General features: G+C 37.5%; 2 protein-coding genes across 2 annotated transcripts; one reads left to right on the top strand and one right to left on the bottom strand.

Moving 5' to 3' along the window:
* Nucleotides 1–10,747: 10,747 nt before the first annotated feature.
* LOC105201570 lies at nt 10,748–17,043 on the top strand. The gene is made up of 2 exons (XM_039454536.1): nt 10,748–11,443; nt 16,800–17,043. Exons 1-2 carry the CDS (start codon nt 11,095–11,097, stop codon nt 17,021–17,023), a joined length of 573 nt encoding a protein of 190 aa, XP_039310470.1. The 5' UTR covers nt 10,748–11,094; the 3' UTR covers nt 17,024–17,043.
* Nucleotides 17,044–17,434: 391 nt separating this feature from the next.
* LOC105201569 (protein ALP1-like) lies at nt 17,435–18,379 on the bottom strand. Its single transcript, XM_011169618.1, has one exon. It carries the CDS (start codon nt 18,377–18,379, stop codon nt 17,435–17,437), a length of 945 nt encoding a protein of 314 aa, XP_011167920.1.
* Nucleotides 18,380–19,271: the final 892 nt, after the last annotated feature.

Raw genomic sequence — 19,271 nt, 5'->3', positions numbered from 1 at the left:
GGCCGCGGCTGGTAACTCACTGGGATTTTTGCGAGGACCGGTCAGTGGCGGCGTCTCCTCCGGTCCGGTCGGCGTTTCCCGTCGGGGGGTGACAATCTTTCGTGAATATTCCGTCTTTGCCACATTTGGAGCAAAATTTCTTCGGAGGTCGTTTGCAATCAAAGCGTGTGTGGCCTCGCTGTTTACAACGCCAACAGCATTCTTCTCTACTGTACGCTGTCGCAACGGTACTTCCGGAGGTAGTTTTCTTTTCTGTGCGTAATTCTCGCCGTTGCTTTTCAATAGCTTCGAATTCGGCCGCTCTATCACTGAGATCGCTAAGACTAGTGAGATCGTCCAAGCGAATGTATAACTTATATTCCGGATTCATATTTTCGTATAGCCGGTCAAGTTGTTCTTCCGGAGAAAATTTTCCTGCTCGACGCATATTGGTGAGCATGGCCGTGGCGTATTTGTGGAAAGGCTCATCTGCTCGTTGCAATCGACCTTGAATTTCTCGCACTAATTGCGTGCGATACCGGCGGGGTAAGAATTGTCTTTTAAAATCGTCGCAGAAATCGTCCCAGGTAGTCCAAGAACTCTTACAGTTCCGATACCACAGCAAAGAATCACCTCTCAGCATTTCAGGTAGTCCCATCAACATTTGATCGCCCGTGTATCCATAGCCTTGTCGCAATTCATCTAATCGCTCCAAAAAGGAGATAGCGTCTTTGCCATCGAAATGGCAGCCCCATTTCCGCATCTGATTCATCACCTTTGCCGAATCCAGCCGGTCGTTGTTTTCATCGACCGGTGGATTGATAACAAGTTGAGGAGGACCTCCTTGTTGATCGTCGTTGTCCATATTTAGAGTTTCTAACTGCTCTGGATTTCTCAGGAAATATTTCAGGAGCCGCTGTCGGAGTGCTATGTACGTGCCGGTACTCTCCAAGCCGAGCCGGTCTAAATGTTCGATTAACTGGGTTTTATTATAATAATATATATCACTTCGTGTAGGAGACATTTATAACAAATCGGAGCTCAACGGATCAGGTCCCTGTTCGGGCGCCATGTAACGGTACGACTTTTCTCGCGGTCACGGATTAGCTCGCCGGTGCCAGGGTCGAGAAAAGAAGGAACTCCGATTTGAAAAGAAATTAACAAAATATTTATTTAAATCAATTTCTCTTCACACTCCGTGATACAAAAGAATAAAATAAAATTTATTAGGAAGAGAGGAAGTTAACACCTTCGGAACTCGTGTTCCCCGGAACGTTTGATCACACACGGAAAGAACCTAAAACTAATTGTAACGTACTCGCATAGAGAACACATAGAAAACTTAAACTAAATTAAGCGCTCGCGGCGTAGATTGAGACGCGGATCTTACAAACTAACGCTCGGAAAATATTACAAGTAACGCGACTTAATGCTAACGCAACTTAATAGCTATCGCTCGCCTGAGGAAGGGGTCACGATACGCTCGCTTTGTTAGGAGGGCGCTTATTCGGACGGAACGCTCGGGACGGAGGATATCCAAGGAAAAATCCGGCGAGGAAGTTGTAACTCCGGGTAATCGCGTCGTCGCCGATCGAGTGAAAATATTCTAAATCTGCTCTGAAAATAAAACAAAATTAAGAATCGAAATTAAAGGACAGGTAACAGGCAAAGAAACGGGTAACCGAGTACGCCCGGTATCAGGAAGCCGAGAGCACCCGGCGTAGAAGTGCGGTACGGAATAACCGAGTACGCCCGGTATCAGGAAGGCCGTAGCCGGCCTATGTCAGGAAGCCGAGAACGCCCGGTGTCAGGGGTTTTCAGGAAACCGAGTACACCCGGTATAAGGAAGCCGAGAACAACCAGCCAAGGAGCTCCGAGTACTCCCGGAGTGTCGGTACCGGTGATTTGGAACCGACTGGTTGTTCCTTCCTGGTGTGGCTCCGTATTTATACCCTCCAGCCGCCCACGCAGTCGGAACCACGTGTTTACCCCACTTTTCGGCGTATACCTACGCGCACGTGCCCGCGCGATGCTACGTGTGACGTCACGCGACCGGGCGCAAGAGCGAGCGAGATGGAAGACGGAACCGACGTTACGTGGCCGCGCGTGCGAGTGAGCGAGACGGAGAGTACTGACGTCACGTGATCGGGTGTACGAGTAAAAGAGACGGAACGATACGTTATAATCCGGCGTGCGAGCGAGAAAGAGATATAACTTACCTTCGTAACGGTGCTATCGTTACAAGGTATTTTGAAAAATTTAACATTTTTGAAAAATCTGATCATGCCATTATAAAAAGCTTTCAAAACTATAAAACTTTTGCAGGAAACATTTTTTTATATTTCTCATTGTTTCGGCGATATTTGTTTGAAAACGTAAACATCAATTTTATTCAAGGGGCACCCTAAAACCAAACATTAGCTAAAAAAAAATTGTTTTATGATTAGGTCTATCTACTCTAAATTTATACAAAGTTTAAGATTCTTTTGAATTTTACACTTGCCGAACTTTCTTTCTAAATTAGGTGTAAGTGTAGTACGTAAGACTAGAGATAAGAATACTGTATAGAACACAAAGATTTGTAACCCTAAGGGGATCAAATAAATCATTACCATACCATATATGTATGCGTATGAATGCGGCAAATAAAGTCATGTTATATGTGAGCTGTGGTTGTGGAATATGGTCGTCCATCATGTACAATTCGCGCAATAAATGCTTTCCAAAATAGCAACGCCACGTTTACTGAGTCACCGCGTTCTTCTCGGTCGTTCATGACCATGGAGAACTTGCGCATTTACGGCCAATCCAGTCGTTCGATTACAGCCACGAATGTGAAAACGACCTAAAAAGCAACACGCAATACCAAAACGGTATTGGAACGCATTTATTGCGCGAATTGTACATCTCTCTTGCGACTTTACAATTTCACGTAGACGTTATACAGGGTGTCCGTCCATAAATGTCCGAGCAAATATCTCGTAACTGGTTGAAGTTAGAAGAAAGTTTAATAAGGAAAATTTACATGGTTTTTAGTCGGCTACAAAATGCACGTAAAGAAATTTTTTTTACTCGTCACCTTTTTGAGTTATGAAGGTCAATGTAGGTTTTTTAAATGGGTACCTATAATTTTTTTTGCATATTTACATAGTAGAGGTAATTTTCAATCAAAATTATATTAGGAAAAAAATTGCTACGACGCATCGTTTACGAGATAATCGGCATGCAAAGTATTAAAGTAATAATTTGGATCGAGTATTGTTGAACAAATTTGGAATATCAAATAGGTTGAGAAAGTAAACATTGTTTTTTCATGAAATATTTATTAACAAATTAATTAAGAAATGGTTCGAAATTGTTACCATCATGATCGATACAACGCAGATTTTCGGTGAACATATGGTGCGGAATCATCGGAACAAAAATTATTGGACCTTTCTTTTTCCATGGTCATCTTAATGGTGACAAATACTTGGAATTCTTGCAAACAACTTTCTCAGATTATTTACGCGATCTTCCATTATCAGTTTTTCGAAATATTATTTTTCAACAAGATGGTGCTCCAGCACACAATACACGTGCTGTAATTAACTTTTTAAATAATAGATTTCCTAATTGTTGGATGGGTACTAATGGTCCTGTACGATGGCCACCGAGATCTCCGGACTTGACACCTTGCGATTTTTTTCCTTTGGGGGTATATTAAGGATATTGTTTATGTAACTATTCCTGAAAATGAAGAAGATTTACGACATAAAATCACTAGAGCTGTTGAAAGTATTACAACAGAAATGCTGCAGTTAACAATAAGAAACATTATAAAACGCGTTGAATGCTGTATCGATCATGATGGTAACAATTTCGAACCATTTCTTAATTAATTTGTTAATAAATATTTCATGAAAAAACAATGTTTACTTTCTCAACCTATTTGATATTCCAAATTTGTTCAACAATACTCGATCCAAATTATTACTTTAATACTTTGCATGCCGATTATCTCGTAAACGATGCGTCGTAGCAATTTTTTTCCTAATATAATTTTGATTGAAAATTACCTCTACTATGTAAATATGCAAAAAAATTATAGGTACCCATTTAAAAAACCTACATTGACCTTCATAACTCAAAAAGGTGACGAGTAAAAAAAATTTCTTTACGTGCATTTTGTAGCCGACTAAAAACCATGTAAATTTTCCTTATTAAACTTTCTTCTAACTTCAACCAGTTACGAGATATTTGCTCGGACATTTATGGACGGACACCCTGTATAATGTTTATTAGAAACAAAAAAATTATTTTAAAATGTTTCAAGTTTTATTTAAAAAATTTTTTAAACAAGAAAAATTATTAAAAAATTTTTTTTATTTAAAGTATATTTTATAAAATAATCTTAAAACCTTGTTTTGTGGTATTTATTTGTATATATAATCCATGAAATAAAATTAATTTATGTTCTTTTATAAATAAGAATACTTCTTATGACATTAGTTGTTAATATTTCACGATCCTCCTCCTATGCTACAAATGCATTCTTCTTTCCTCTCTTTACTAAATTGTAAATTACGTTCGTTCTATACATATATCCAATGAACTTGTACCTGCAGGATGATTGGTAGAACTCTCCCAATGAGAACAGGTGGATTTCACGTTCTATTATGTAAAATTCGTGGATAGAACTTCATCGACTTGATATCTGCATCAATTTTACGTGGACACTTCCATGTAGATTTTAAGGATGTACTGACGGTAACGCTCTAACATTGACAATGTTTTGAAAATTGTATAAATTGTTTCTACCCAGATAGTACAGAGAATTCGAAAAGAATTCCTTTTTTATCCACGATTTACAAAATGAATATTTTTTCGGTCCCATTTCTATTTCAAAAGTGTTCTTTAGGATCCCAAAGAATCCCAAAAGACTTCACTTATATGTCACCAAAGGTGAGTTCTTTTTCAGATTCAAAAAAGATCCCTTTTCGAGTCCATAAGAATTCGCAATAAATTCAAAATAATTTGTAAATAGTACTCTAATAGAGCTTCATTAGAATTCTATTACTAAGCATTTTATGTTTTTTGGAATCCAAAAGTGGGATAGGGTTAAGTTTGGTTATTGGAACGCTTTAAATCAGAGCCCGGCAAAAAAATGTACATTTCGGCCGATTTTCAGTTATTCCCCTTATCTCACCAATTTGCACGCAGCCCAAATGTTAATCGGCATTTGACTTGCGCAGGAAGTAGTGAGATAAAGGGAAAGCTAAAAATCGGCCGAAATGTGCATTTTTTACGAGCCTTTCTTTAAATGCACGGAAGAAGTATAAATAAAGATACATTTTGTGACAAAAATATGTAATACAAAGTATATTTTGTGACAAAAATATGTAACAAACACCATACGAATCTCCCTGCTACAAGGAGGAGTGCGGAATATATTCATTGTCAGTGGCAAAATCACGAACATACAAATAATAAAGCTAGTAACAAATAATAATTTCAAACCGCACACTAGTAACAAATAACGTTATTCTAAACTTTGGATTTTCGCTCTTATTATAAATTGTCGAAATAACATTCATAGACATTCAATAAAAGTACATAGATTATATTGAAAATTAAACAATTAAATGTGGAACAAAAATTATATGAATTTAAGAATGAAAGTCAAAGATAATAAAAGATGGGCTTATGAAAGCTAGTTATTCGTGTCCTATCGTTTGTTTTCTGTTTCTGAATTCCCTGAAATAATGTATACCTGGCGTCATTTATTCTGCCACTCAGAAAATTTTCTAAACTGAGAAGTCACCATTTTCCACATACTCGCAGTTTATGATTAACGTAACGACTAGAGCTTATTGGTCGTTACGTTAATCGTAAATTGTAAGTATCTGGAAAGATAGCGACTTCTCAATTTGGAAAATTTTCCGAGGGACATAATCAATGACGTTGGGTACACACTTAAAATAAAATAGGTATATGTTTCAAAATTAGCGAAAGCAAGAAGGAAGTGTAATGTAGTGCAGGAACATAAAACAAGCCTGTAGTGTAATTAAAAATAATACTAAACATAAAACGGTAAGATTAATAAACGAAGTCACATAATCTACTGAAATAAACGTTTCGACTTATAAGGTCTTTATAATTCGATCTCCTTTTTGAAATGCTTTTTCAACGCGTGTTAGCACGAGAGAATCTTACGTGTATTAACTTCTCGCAAACGTCCAAGAAGAGCGAGTTTGTCGAGTTTTTCGACAAAGATCACTTTATCAATGCGTGCATGTATCAGAAGTAGCTATTACTGTATAAAAATCACACGTGAAATCAATGTACACGTTATAATTTCACCGCTTACATACTGTTTGCATCAGATAACAATATACCTCTTAATTTGTAACAACAATCACATTTTGTAGATATAAATTTTAATGAATTAATGACTTGACGATAAACGATGATTAATCGCAATACAAGAAATCTAAAAAAGAATTAAAGTTCAAGAATCACTGCGTGAACACTCTTACTAATCCTTTGATTATGTATCTTTAAAAAAGAATTTATTTTTAGTGGGAAAGATAAAACAATAAAACATTTTGCTAAATTATCGTGTCGGAAAATTCAAATATTTACGAAAGCTATAGCATCTGCATATAACGTTTATGTATAGAAATGCTTTAGCGATAACCTTGCTTGATAGCGATTGTATAAAGCTTTTTTTTAGATTCAAATTATTATATGGAGTACACACCCGGTAGGTATGCAGAAAAATATTAAATCTGCAATTATAATAATAAAATTAAAAATTTATAATCTACTGAAATAAACGTTTCAACTTATAAGTTCACTTTCCTCAACATAAACCGTCCGTTCCGAAACCGTCCAGCGTTCTTTGAATGGAAATTTATTTTCAAGATTTTAGCCTATCGGTAGCGTGCTGCAGCCAATATTTAATACACATTTCAATGTTATTTCTGGAAACATTTTTTAGTTTGGAAATGATTTCTGACAAGAAAACATACAATTTTTTAATTAAATATGGACAATTTTTAAAGAAAGTTTAATATTGAGATGTGATTAATAATCCAAGTTAATATGCAGTTTACCATATATTACATCTTACCGATTTTATTGACCTTGATAAATTACAGAGTATTGACCAACTTTTTTTTCTAAATTAATCAGGGCTTTTATATATAAAGTTTTCGACATATAAAACTTATTTTCGAAATTTTCTTATTTTTGTGATGGATAGTGTACTATTCCACAAAAATATATGAGATCCCGATTAATTTATAAGAAAAAGTTAATGAATACCCTTATCTCTATAACATATGTTAAGTCAATGAAATCGAGGTGTATTCAAACTGCATGTTTATCAAAAACTGAACAATAAAATACTGATTAACTCACCAACAATTAGTTGAGAAATTTTGGTTTCTTTAAATTTCAAAGTATTTTTCTGACAGGACCAAGAATAATTTACAGCCACTTCATCTAAATTTACAGCCACTTCAAAAAACGAAGTGTGGCTCTGGTATATTTGCCTGGATCAAATTCTCCGATGAGTTTTATCTCGTGAATCTGTAAATACATCATAACATGAATATTGATACTTTAAACTACAATAAATAATTTTTCTCTTGTATAATATTACAAATAACACAGTCCAACAAAAAAAATTGCGGCGAGGAAAACCAGTATTTTTTAGTAAATTCGAGGTCGCTGAATCCAAATCCACCAGCAAAAAATGCCCATCACGTCAGGTTTTTGAGAAAAATTGAATAATATAGGCCAAAAGCAGCGTTTTTTGACATACTTATGAGTTTTTTGTGGCCAAACTAAATTTTATTTCTCAATTTTGCCAACGGCACTTTAAAGTGCTATTCTTTATCTTTAAAATGCTTTTTTTTATTTTTACTGTACGATTTTTTTTCACCGAGTTACGGACGTTTTTCGAAATTAAAAATGACGAATTTTAAATTGACGGTTTGACACTGGAATTAGATGGATTTATATGAAAATGGGTATTTATGGTTTTCGGGGTCGCTGATACCGAATTTTAAAAACCCACACTTGAAATTCGAAATGGCGCATTCAAAATGGCGGACCAAAATTAAAAGTGACTTGAATCGGATGAAACTCAGTACTCGGGGGGTTTTGGGGTTCCTGATTACGAATCTAAACTCAAAATTTCAGAAATCAAAATGGCGGACTCAACATGGTAAACTAAATTGATAAATTGTAATGGATAAGCATAAAAGTTAGTATTTACAAAAGTGTAAAATTAACGAATAAATTATTAAACAATTACACTAATCGTACCGAAGTAAATGAAAGAAGTATATAAACTACTCAGCAATTTAACTGTATGTAACCTAACGCAAGCAGGGGCAGGAGAGAGGAGTTCAAGAAATTAATAAACAGACAAACCATTAAACCATAACCTAAACCTAAACCGCAGATTTATATTTTTTAAGTAATTAAAACAGAACATGTTTTTAAAAAAACACGTTTTAAATAAACAAAAACATTTTGGTACAGCAAAAACAATTAAGCGTAGAACATAGAAAGCGCTTTAACATTGTAACAGTTTTGGAGACAATTAACAAAAAAGAAATTAATCTTTATCGTGAGACTGAGTCTGTATAATCTTACATTTGAAAGTTTTGTTAAATAACAAAAAAATACTATTTTTTATTAATAAACTTAATATCTTTTTTATTTTAAGTTATTAAATTTAAAAGTAGATATTTAAAAAAAATACGCAATTACCGGGCCGTAACAAGTGAGTGCTGGCGCCACCACTAGGCGGCCACACCGCGGGCGATTTTCTCGTGAGTCGAATGCGGCCACAGGCGTTATATCTAGACCCCACCGCGACTGACTTCTCAGCTCATACTTCAGTCAGCCTTTACGAGCTGCTTGATGTAACCTTGAGACGAATGTCTCATTAGACGTCGTGAATGTATGCCGGGCTCATGAACCTACTTTTGTTTTTTTCTTTTGCGATATTTAAACCTTGAATTTTTCTATCATATTCCGTAGCTTGTGCAAGTCTAGCATTATTTGCTAGTTTATCACCTTAAAAATTTCAGAGACCAAAAATAAATACAGTAATGCTTCTAGTTCCTTTGAGTTGTGTGTTATCTTGAACTAGTTATGCGTAAGTGTAGGAATAAAGCTAAGACTCCATGTATGCGGTGAGCTGCGGCAAATGGTGCGGTGACCAATCAGAGATCAGGGATCAGGCCGGCTGCGGCAAGCTCCGGCCAGTGATGGGAGATGGAAAGATCTTTTTCGCGCACGCGCATTCGAGCAATGCTACATAGCCTCATCGACGCATAGTTTTAGTGGTACTATAAGGGCCCTTATATTGGTTAAAGAAAGAAAGAGGTTAAGGAAATTGTAAGGGAAAAGTTTCTATTAAATTTTTCTATTTAAATAGAATGCTGCTTAGAAAAAATAATATGTATAAATACAATACATAATATAAATATATTGCAACAATTTTTTTTACGGAGGAGAACAAACTCTTCGCAAAGTCTCTTTAAAAGTGATAATCTTCCGATTCTCTCTCAAAAAGGGATAAGACGCCCTAAAGCCCGTACTTTAGGCTTCAAGATGTGCAAGATTCAATGGGAGAAAACTCATAAACATCGTAGTGAGCGGTCTTGCGCGCAGAAACACCTCATGGTTGCTCCAAAATCCGTCACTGAAACTTACTAACTACGTCATATCACGCATGCGCACAAAAATCCCCTTTATGGGGAATATCTTTCCATCTCCCATCACTGGCTCCGGCATGCCGCACCGCACTGCGTTGAGATCAAAATATTTTATTTTTTCCGCATGCCGCATGCCCTTCGGCTAGAGTCGGCAACTATCGAAGATTTTCGGGGATTAGTGAAAACGGTGAAAACTGTTGAATATTTACTAGACGATTTGTAGGTTATTGTCATACTGTATCATACGTCGTACGAAGCAATGGCATTAAACGAAAATACATCTGTGGAATACAATTCTGAAGATTTTAATGAACTCATAATTCATTACATTAGAAGCCGCCCACAATTATGGGACTTAAAAAATAAACAATATAAAGACAACGTGATAAAAAAAAAATTATGTTGTGAACTGCCTCAAGAACTTTATGTTAGTGATATGTATTACTTAAAAATATTTATAGCGTCTTTATAAGAAAGATATGTTAATATACTTCCTAATTCTTATCGAAGACTGTTAATTAATAATGCAAATTAAAGTTTCTATTCTAAATCATACTCTTTTAAAACAATATCAGTATTTATTGAAATAAAATAACATTTGTAAAATTGAAATTTATTATAAATATATGTTCTTAGATATAAAAAAAGTATAATGTAATAATACTTGTGTTATGTTATTTAATGTTAATATTAAAATTATGATAAATTTGTAGAGGATTTAGTGAGAAATCGATGGAGGAATATTCGAGATCGGTACATGAAGGAGAAAAAGAAATTACAAACAAAAAGTGGACAAGCAGCTGTTCAGTATTCTGTATGGTCACTTATGCCAAGTTTAAGTTTTTTGTCAGATACAGTGGAACTTCGCAAGTAAGTTTACTTATTTCGAATATATTTATGATGATTTTATTTTAGTTGATAAATGCATATTAAAATTCATGATGTTAATTTTATTATTATTTGAATGATGATTGTAATTGTCAATTCCTCATTGTCATAAACAATATGCTTCACGTAAAATAATGAGTTTTGTTTTTAATTAGAACTGTGACAAATTACGAAAATTTCGGCATTGAACATTCTGTATCTATTGATGCGTTGTCACCAGCATCATCGGAAACATTTGTAGATATACATAGTGCATATGATACACAAAAACAAGGTAAATTAAAAAAAAAAATTTGTAATAAATAATTCTCTACACATAAAAAAAATTTCTTGTACAGTTAACTTTATATGCAAACTAATATAGTTTGAAGCCGAGATATTGTTCAAAAATCTGATTTGAAACTGTGTTACGAAATACCTTGTACAAGGAAATTTTCTTTATGTAATACATTTTTAACATTTGAATGCCTTATTATAAATTTTTAAACATTATTTTACAGTACACAATATGGGGGATACCAATATAAGGCAGACAAATCAAACAGAATTTTGTTCACCACATCAGTTCAGGTCATTGCCTCGTCCTAACAGTGCCTCGTCTCGTTCTAATAGCATCTTGCCTTATCCAAGCAGTGCCTCGCCTCGTCCTAACAGTGTCTCGCCTCGTCCTACTGATGCTTTTCCTAGTTTTACAGGAGCTCCATTTATTCGTACTTCGAACATTTCACGTCCTGAGAGCATTTCACCTTGTCCCTCGAGTGCACCATATCTTCGAGACAGCGTCTCGCCCTGTTCTCAGAGATCTGATACAGTGGGCAGCTATTCTCAACAAAATTACGCGCAACATGCAAAACGAGGTAAACTTATTGTGTTTCGTTATTTGAAAATAAGTGATATATTTAAATTACTTAATTATTTAAAAAATAGTTTGTGGAGTGCTTCTATCTTATAACTGATTTACTAAATATCTTAATTACATATGTTATTACACGGTAAACAATTTTTTTATAGGTATATAATTGTAAAATCAAACGAACTTACCAAGTGAAATTCGATTTGAATTATGCCTGTTCGTCTCGTCCGGATTAATTATGTAGTGGTGCTTCTGCATCACGCTTTTGCCAACAGATTTTAGGAACACCGTCAAATCGACAAGAGCGACGTCCCCCACTTCCGTCGCTAGCGCCCTCGCGCTTGTCCCCTACTTCATTATTGAGAAAAGGAAACAAATCGCCAAAACATCTTTAACGCTTTAGGGGTTGGGCTTGAGCTGAGAGTGGGGAGGGTATCCGGACGAGACGAACAGGCATAATTCAAATCGAACTTCACTTGGTAAGTTCGTTTGATTTTACAATTATGCCTTGTTCGTCTCGTCCGGATTAATTATGTAGATGTTTAGAAATCAGCGATTTTTTTTTTTTTTTTTTGAAGGTGTCCGTTTTATTATAAAGACATATAAGATATTTGAACATTTTCCAAGGTATAAGATTAAATGTAGAAAGTACAGCACTGAGCTAATAATACTAATATAATACTCTTAAGACCGCAGAATGGCATTACTAAATTCTTCCGGGTTTATTATGGGCCGGTTGTAAAAACGAGCAAATGTGCGGGATGAGCCCGACCAACCTGCTGCTTTCTTTATTAAATCGAGAGGTACTCCTCTATGTTCTGCTAACGATGTCGCCGCGTGACGCGTGCTATGTGAGGAGAAAAGATTTGTATCTATCCCACTTTCTGCAAGTCCTGATCTTATCCACCGGCTTATTGTCTGGTGGCCTACTGGTTTGTGTGGCCATGCGATTGAAAGAAAGAATGCATCGCAGGACGGATCTCGTAGCCCTTCTGTTATTTGCAAATAATGTTTAACTATGGTATAAATGCATATATTTTCGTTGCTCTCAAACGGAGAGAACGAGAAGAAAGGTTGGGAACGTCCCGGCGCTGAGGTTTTAGTCCGGTCCGGGAATCGGATGACTAACTTGTCTGTGAGAGAAATTTGGGACAGGCGCAAAGATGCCAGAGTTTGCACACGTTGCCCCGTACCCAGCGCTAACAGAAGGATTAATTTCTTCGATACCGTTTTCAGCGGAAGCTTGTCGTGTGGATAAAGGGCTGCTAGACTGGCAATAACCGGAGCAGGGTCCCAAATATAGTCGTAGCGCGGGCGCGGAGGTTTGAGTATTCCTGCTCCCTTGCAAAATCTCTTAATAAGCGAGTGTGAGCCGATTTCGTTTTCCGTCACCAGGGAAACTGCCGAGCGGATGTTATTAATTGACGAGTAAGAATTCACCCTCTTCCATTCTTGGGCTAGAAATTCTAAGAACTGTGCTGCACTTGGCTTGAATATGGGAATCTCCGAGGTTTGACAAAAAACCCACCAATCTCGTAGCGGCTTAGAATATTGTTTAATCGTCGAAGATGTGATTGACGCCATTGTTACGTCCATTGCGTCCGGTGGTACCTTGCGGTTAATTAAAGCTAACCTGATAATTTCCCTGCCGCTAGGGACAGCGATTTCCATGCCGGGTGACGATTCCTGAAAGGAGACGAAAGCAGTTTCTTAGAGGGGGAGAAGATAATGGGATCCCCTATCAATAAGCGAGAAAAAACTGGAAACCATGCCTGAGATGGCCACCAGGGGACCACAACTACTCCTTGAGCTTTTTCGTTAATAATTTTTCTGAGAACGCGGGGGATAAGGATAAAAGGGGGGAAAGCAAAAAATTTTTGTCCCGCCCACGAAATAGTAAAGGCATCTACTGCTACTGCGCCTGGATCTGGAAGCCAGGACACATAGTTCGGACACTTCGCATTAATTAAGGATGCAAACAAATCTATTTCGAATGGACCCAGCTCATCCGATATCTGTGAAAAAACTTCTTGCGATAATGACCATTCGGTATCTTCGCTGATGGCTCTAGACTCTCGATCTGCTATTGTGTTGTCCACTGATGCTATATAAGATGCAAAAGTAAAAATGTTGCGACATTCGCACCATTGCCAAATTTTTCTAGCTATCTCGGATAAGTGAGGGTATTGAACCGAGCCGAATCGATTGATATAGGAGATCGCCGTGGTGTTATCGATCCGGAGAAGAATTTCGCAGTCCTGAAGATCGGCTGCAAAGCAGAGTAAAGCGTAGTAAGCGGCCCTGAGCTCTAAATAATTAATATGGTTAGATCTTTCAGATTCTGACCACCAACCGTGTGTGCGGTATGGACCGCAGGATGCGCTCCAACCTGATAGAGAGGCGTCTGAGAAGATCTCTCGTATTGGTATTCCTGATCGAATTATATTGTGCTGGTTTGAGTCTGAAAAGACTGTAGTCCACCACTGAAAATCTTGAGCTAAACTCCGTGGAATGATCATTTTAGCGTTGTAATTTTCCTGGGTTCTTGAGAGAGCTATAAATTTCTCTCTCTCGAAGTTTTTGGTGTATAAGATTCCGTATTGGACTGCGGGGCATATAGAAATCAAAGATCCTATCATACTAGCAAAGTCTCGAATTCTGCTTTTCGACTGTTTTGAATAATAAGATATCATTTTAAGAAGATTATTACGTCTCTCTAGAGGAATTGCTATTGATTGTTGTCTTGAATTGAAGATGAAGCCCAAGAACCTACAATTCTGAGTAGGTTTTAGTTGCGACTTTCTGCAATTAATTTAGAAACCCAGTGACGATAATAGGTGGCAGGTTAGTGAAAGGTTTCGTCGGCATTCTTCTCTTGAAGTTCAGAGGAGAAGAAAGTCATCGAGGTATGCTACAGAACATTGACCTTTGTTTCTTAGTAGTGCCAAAACTGGTCGTAATATTTTCGTAAAAATATACGGGGCTGTACTCAGCCCGAATAGTAAGGCTGCAAATTCGTAAGTCGTCTGGCGCCATTGAAATCGAAGGTACCGACGATATTCCTGTGCTACCGGCACCGTAAGATACGCGTCTTCCAAGTCCAGTGTCGCCATCCATGAATTTTGAGTCATTAATTGGACGACCATGCGCCAATCTTCCATTTGGAAATGCTGAGAATGTAGGAAATTGTTAAGATCTTTGAGATTTAAAATGAAACGCATTCCCCCTGACGCTTTTTGAATTAGAAAGAAGGAGGACAAGAATTGTTCTGGTGAGGAGTCCGTAGGAACAATTGCCCCCTTAGTGAGCAATCGAGCTATTTCGTTATCGCATACAACTGCCATTGATTGCGGAAATACTGGCTCTGATAGAGCGGCACGAGGCGGAGGGAGAGAAGAAAATGGAATGCGATATCCTTTAATCGCCTGCAATACCTCCGAATCCTGCGTTATTTCTCTCCATCTAGAAAGAAAAAAGGATAACCTTCCCGCGGTTCTTACTTCGTCTAACGGCGTGGTCGAGAGCGGGATCGGGAGCGGCGGTGCGAATGGCGGCTCGTCTTGTGCGTGGTCCCTGCCTGACGAGCCTTGGCTTGAGATCGTTGAGCAGGGACTCTGTAGTTTCCCGGGCGCTGAGCCGACGAATGCTGCGCCGGTTGCCGTTTGATCGGTTGATGAGTTACTTTAGGTAGAGCCGCTGGAGTCTGGATGGACCTTGATAACTCTCGTCCTGTTTTTTCCAGAGCTTGTGCTGATTTAACTTCGTCCGCAAAGGTTGAACCAAATAGCCACTTGTCCACAGTCGAGTGATCTGCTGCGGACTTGCCTACGTAGGCTAGACACGGTTTGATGAAAGCTCGTCTTGCGAGAGAAAGTCTATATTGGTGATCCGCGAGTAGGTGTATGCCCTCTGCTATCTTGGACAGTGCCTCTTTCTCATTTGCAGACAAATCAGATCGAGTTTTCAAAAATTCTGAGACACCCGTGCATAGTGCATTAAGACACGCGCCAACCTGCTCCTGAGCTTTAGCTTGATAATCGTCTCTTTTCAGTATGCTTTGGCGTTTGGAAAGCGCAGATGTAACCTCTCTATTTAACTTAGGCGGGCCCAAGCATGTCAACTCGCCCTTGAGTTGGTGCTTGGATAATAGGGCTGAGCGTAGCTCTTCTTTTAAGCCTGTGTGAATCTCACCCTTTGTTGATGATAATATGACTGGATCCCAAGCCTCTTCGCTTGCAGTCGTTTGCTGACCTCCAAACAATTCGTTGGCAAGTGACAACTCATTTTCCTTATTCGCATTGTGCATTTCCAGCGGATCTGCAAACGCCACACTGCATCCAGGCGCTACGTGAAAGTTACAGAATCAGAATTTTGCAGTCGGTTATGTTCTCTCTGTGCTTAAACGAGAGAGCATACCTGGTTCGCTGCCCCGGTCCTGGAGGACCGTCTGCTCATCTGTCTGTGTTAGTACCTCTGGAAAGATCGTCTGTTCATCGACCTCCAGGGAAAGAACAGAATCCGCTGATTCTTCTACTCGTGAAGAGGTTGCTAGAGTTATATAATACATAAATAGCACACAGTCTTTGTATATAGCGAAAGCCGCCATGGACATATATATACATATATATATACATATATATGTATATGATGTACTTATGCATAGATACACGTTTTTCCTATGATATGAAGCTTGCAATACTTACTGGATCTTTTCGCAGAGGTTTGTGTTTTCATAAACAAGAATATTTCTCGCAGGGCCGAAGCCACCTCATTACCTGAAGCTGAATAATCAGGAGGTTTCCTATCAGAATTCGGCATCCTAACCTCTAATGAATGATCGCTAGAAACGGATCTTTCTCTCGAGGATCGCGATCGTTTACGGGAACGATGTCGAGAGCCGCTTTTATGCTTGCGTTTTGTCATGTTGAAAGATGATATAACACCAGAGAATCTGAATATGATAAAGGAAACGGACACGACTAACTGTTCGCTAAGCGCAACAGAAACACAATGAAGTAGGGGACAAGCGCGAGGGCGCTAGCGACGGAAGTGGGGGACGTCGCTCTTGTCGATTTGACGGTGTTCCTAAAATCTGTTGGCAAAAGCGTGATGCAGAAGCACCACTACATAAATAATCCGGACGAGACGAACAAGGCATAATTATATATATTTTAATATATATGGACATTTGATTTGTATAATTATACATAAAAAATTTTTTTACCGGGTAATAAAAAAAGTATTTAATTAACCAAATTTTACTTCATTACAATAAAAATTATGTATCTCATAATTGCAAAAATTTGATAAAAATATATATAATAATTATATTTTCATAATATTTATTTTCTTTTTTTTAGCAAAAAAGCAATTGCCTGAAACGCGTACAGATGCGGTCGACCAGGCAATTTTAAATTTGGTGGAAAAACGAAATTCAACCGACACCATGAATTCAGACGATCTCTTTTATTTGTCTATATTGCGGGATTCACAGCAACTAAACTTAAATGCGAAATTACGTTTAAAGGCACTAGTATTACAAGCGCTTTCTCAAGTTGTAACAGAGGAACAAAATAAAATCTAATCAATTGCATTTTTTATAAATTATGTATTACAATCAATTAACCTTTTTCCTATTGCATATACGCTTCCCGTTGAAAGTTCGGAAGCTTATTCCATTGCCAAGGTACTTGACCTTCTTTCATAAAATAGTCTGTATACATTTCTCGAATTCTTTTAGCGTCATTTGTACAGTTTCTTGATGTATTTGATGCAAAACCTCGAAGTGCGCCAGATGGTTCTTTGTTTCGCCATTGACCAGGTTCTACATTTCCATAGCGATCTTCTACATCTACAAAACCTACTGGAACGTATCTTCTTGTGCAGGCAAAATGTTCAGTTCCGCATTTCGAAGCCAATTGTGCAGTACTACACAACTTTTAACTATATTATCTACAGTTGAAAGTGATGCAACAATTGGTCGTCGGAATATTCTTCACCTGGCTGACATTACTCCAAATGCGTTTTCGATTAGACGCCTTGCTGTACTTAAGCGATAATTAAAAATAATTTGTTCTAGATTCAAGTTAGTACCAGAATATGGTCGCAATAAATTTTTTAATAATGGGAATGCAGCATCACCAACAAATACTACGGGAAGGCAAATATTTGTGTCCGGTAATGTTTTAGGTGGAGGCAATGGTAATGTTCCTGTTTCGATGCATCTTTCAAAATCTAAATTTTGAAAAATGCCTCCGTCGCTTTCTCTACCAACAGAACCGATACTAATATATATAAAGCGAAGATCAGCATCAGAAACTCCCATTAAAACAGTGCTGAATATGCCTTTGTAGTTATAGAAAGCTGATCCTGTATTTTTAAAACATTGTGCGGTAACGTGTTTTCCGTCAATTGCGCCGACACAATTTGGAAAATGCCATTTATTTTCAAAGTTTTCTGCGATTTTAATCCATGTTTGTAAAGTTGGTGGAGGAAGTACTTGAGGCTGTAGTGTGTGCCAAAGTGCTTCTGTTGTTTCCGCAATTATTTTCGGTACAGTAGATTTACCTACGCGGTAAAGATAATGTAGACTTGCCATACTATCCCTAAATGCAAGGTATCGCAACGTCAATGATAATCGTAGTCCTAAATGCAATGATTCTCTTGTCAAATGTACTTTTGTAACAATAGGTTCTATCATTGCTAATAATTCATCAAATTGAACAGGAGACATGCGATGAAAATTGTGAAAACGTTCTTCGTCACGGCGAAGTTCAAGCACAAGGTTATCATAAGCACCTTGAAGATGACGTTTGTCTATTATAGGATGAACCCACCATCGAGCTGTTCTCCGATTAATTTGTTGCCTTTCTAGCTCCTGTCGTCTTCGCCTTCTTCGTAGCCACAATAATAAAGCAAGGTGATCGTCATCGTAATTCATTTTGATATTATTGATGGTAATTATTCAGTTTAGAGGCCTCACCTCCGATTTTGACGAATTTAGGTTTAATTGACGCGTTTTTGCATATAACGAATCTGGCAGAAAAAAGCGACAGCAAGGGTCCCTACGCAGGGTATTGCTGTGAAATAACATTATCGCATAAAATAAAATTATATTGTTAAAAGCTTTTGCTTTACTAAATTGATAAATATAACATAAATTAAATTAAAGTAGGCAACAGATGTTCAGTATAGTAATAGACTCACACATTTTATATTAAAATACACTATATTTAAAATATGATAATGTTATCATATACAAAATCTTTTGCCTTACTAAATTTATAAGTTTAACATATTAGGAGTATAAATAAGTTTCCGCCGTTTTTTATCAAAAATTGAGCATTGTGAAAGAACGGTACCTAATGTTCTATTCGAAGTATTGTCCATCGCTAGCTACTACTTTTTCCCATCTTTCTAGCAGCATACGGATACCGCGTCGAAAGAATGCTTCATCTTTTGAAGCTTTCCACAAATTGACCCAATTTTTTGTATCTTCATATGATGTGAAGTGTTGCTCAGACAGGCCATGCGCCATCGATCGAAACAGGTAGTAATCAGAAGGAGCAATGTCTGGTGAATACGGCGGGTGAGGTAAAACTTCCCAATTGAGTGTTTCCAGGTAGGTTTTGACCGGCGCCGCAACATGTGGACGAGCATTATCATGCAGAAGAATAACTTTGTCGTGTCTGGAGTAGTAGTGGGCACGTTTTTCCTTGAGTACTTGGCTCAATCTCATCAATTGTGTTCGGTAGAGAGCCCCAGTAATGGTTTCATTCGGTTTGAGCAACTCATAATACACGACACCAAGCTGATCCCACCAAATACACAAC

The sequence above is a fragment of the Solenopsis invicta genome, chromosome 10, assembly GCF_016802725.1.
Source record: "Solenopsis invicta isolate M01_SB chromosome 10, UNIL_Sinv_3.0, whole genome shotgun sequence".
Classification (NCBI taxonomy): domain Eukaryota; kingdom Metazoa; phylum Arthropoda; class Insecta; order Hymenoptera; family Formicidae; genus Solenopsis; species Solenopsis invicta.
The sequence above is the reverse complement of the archived record's forward strand: the minus strand, read 5'-3'. Positions and strand labels throughout refer to the sequence as shown.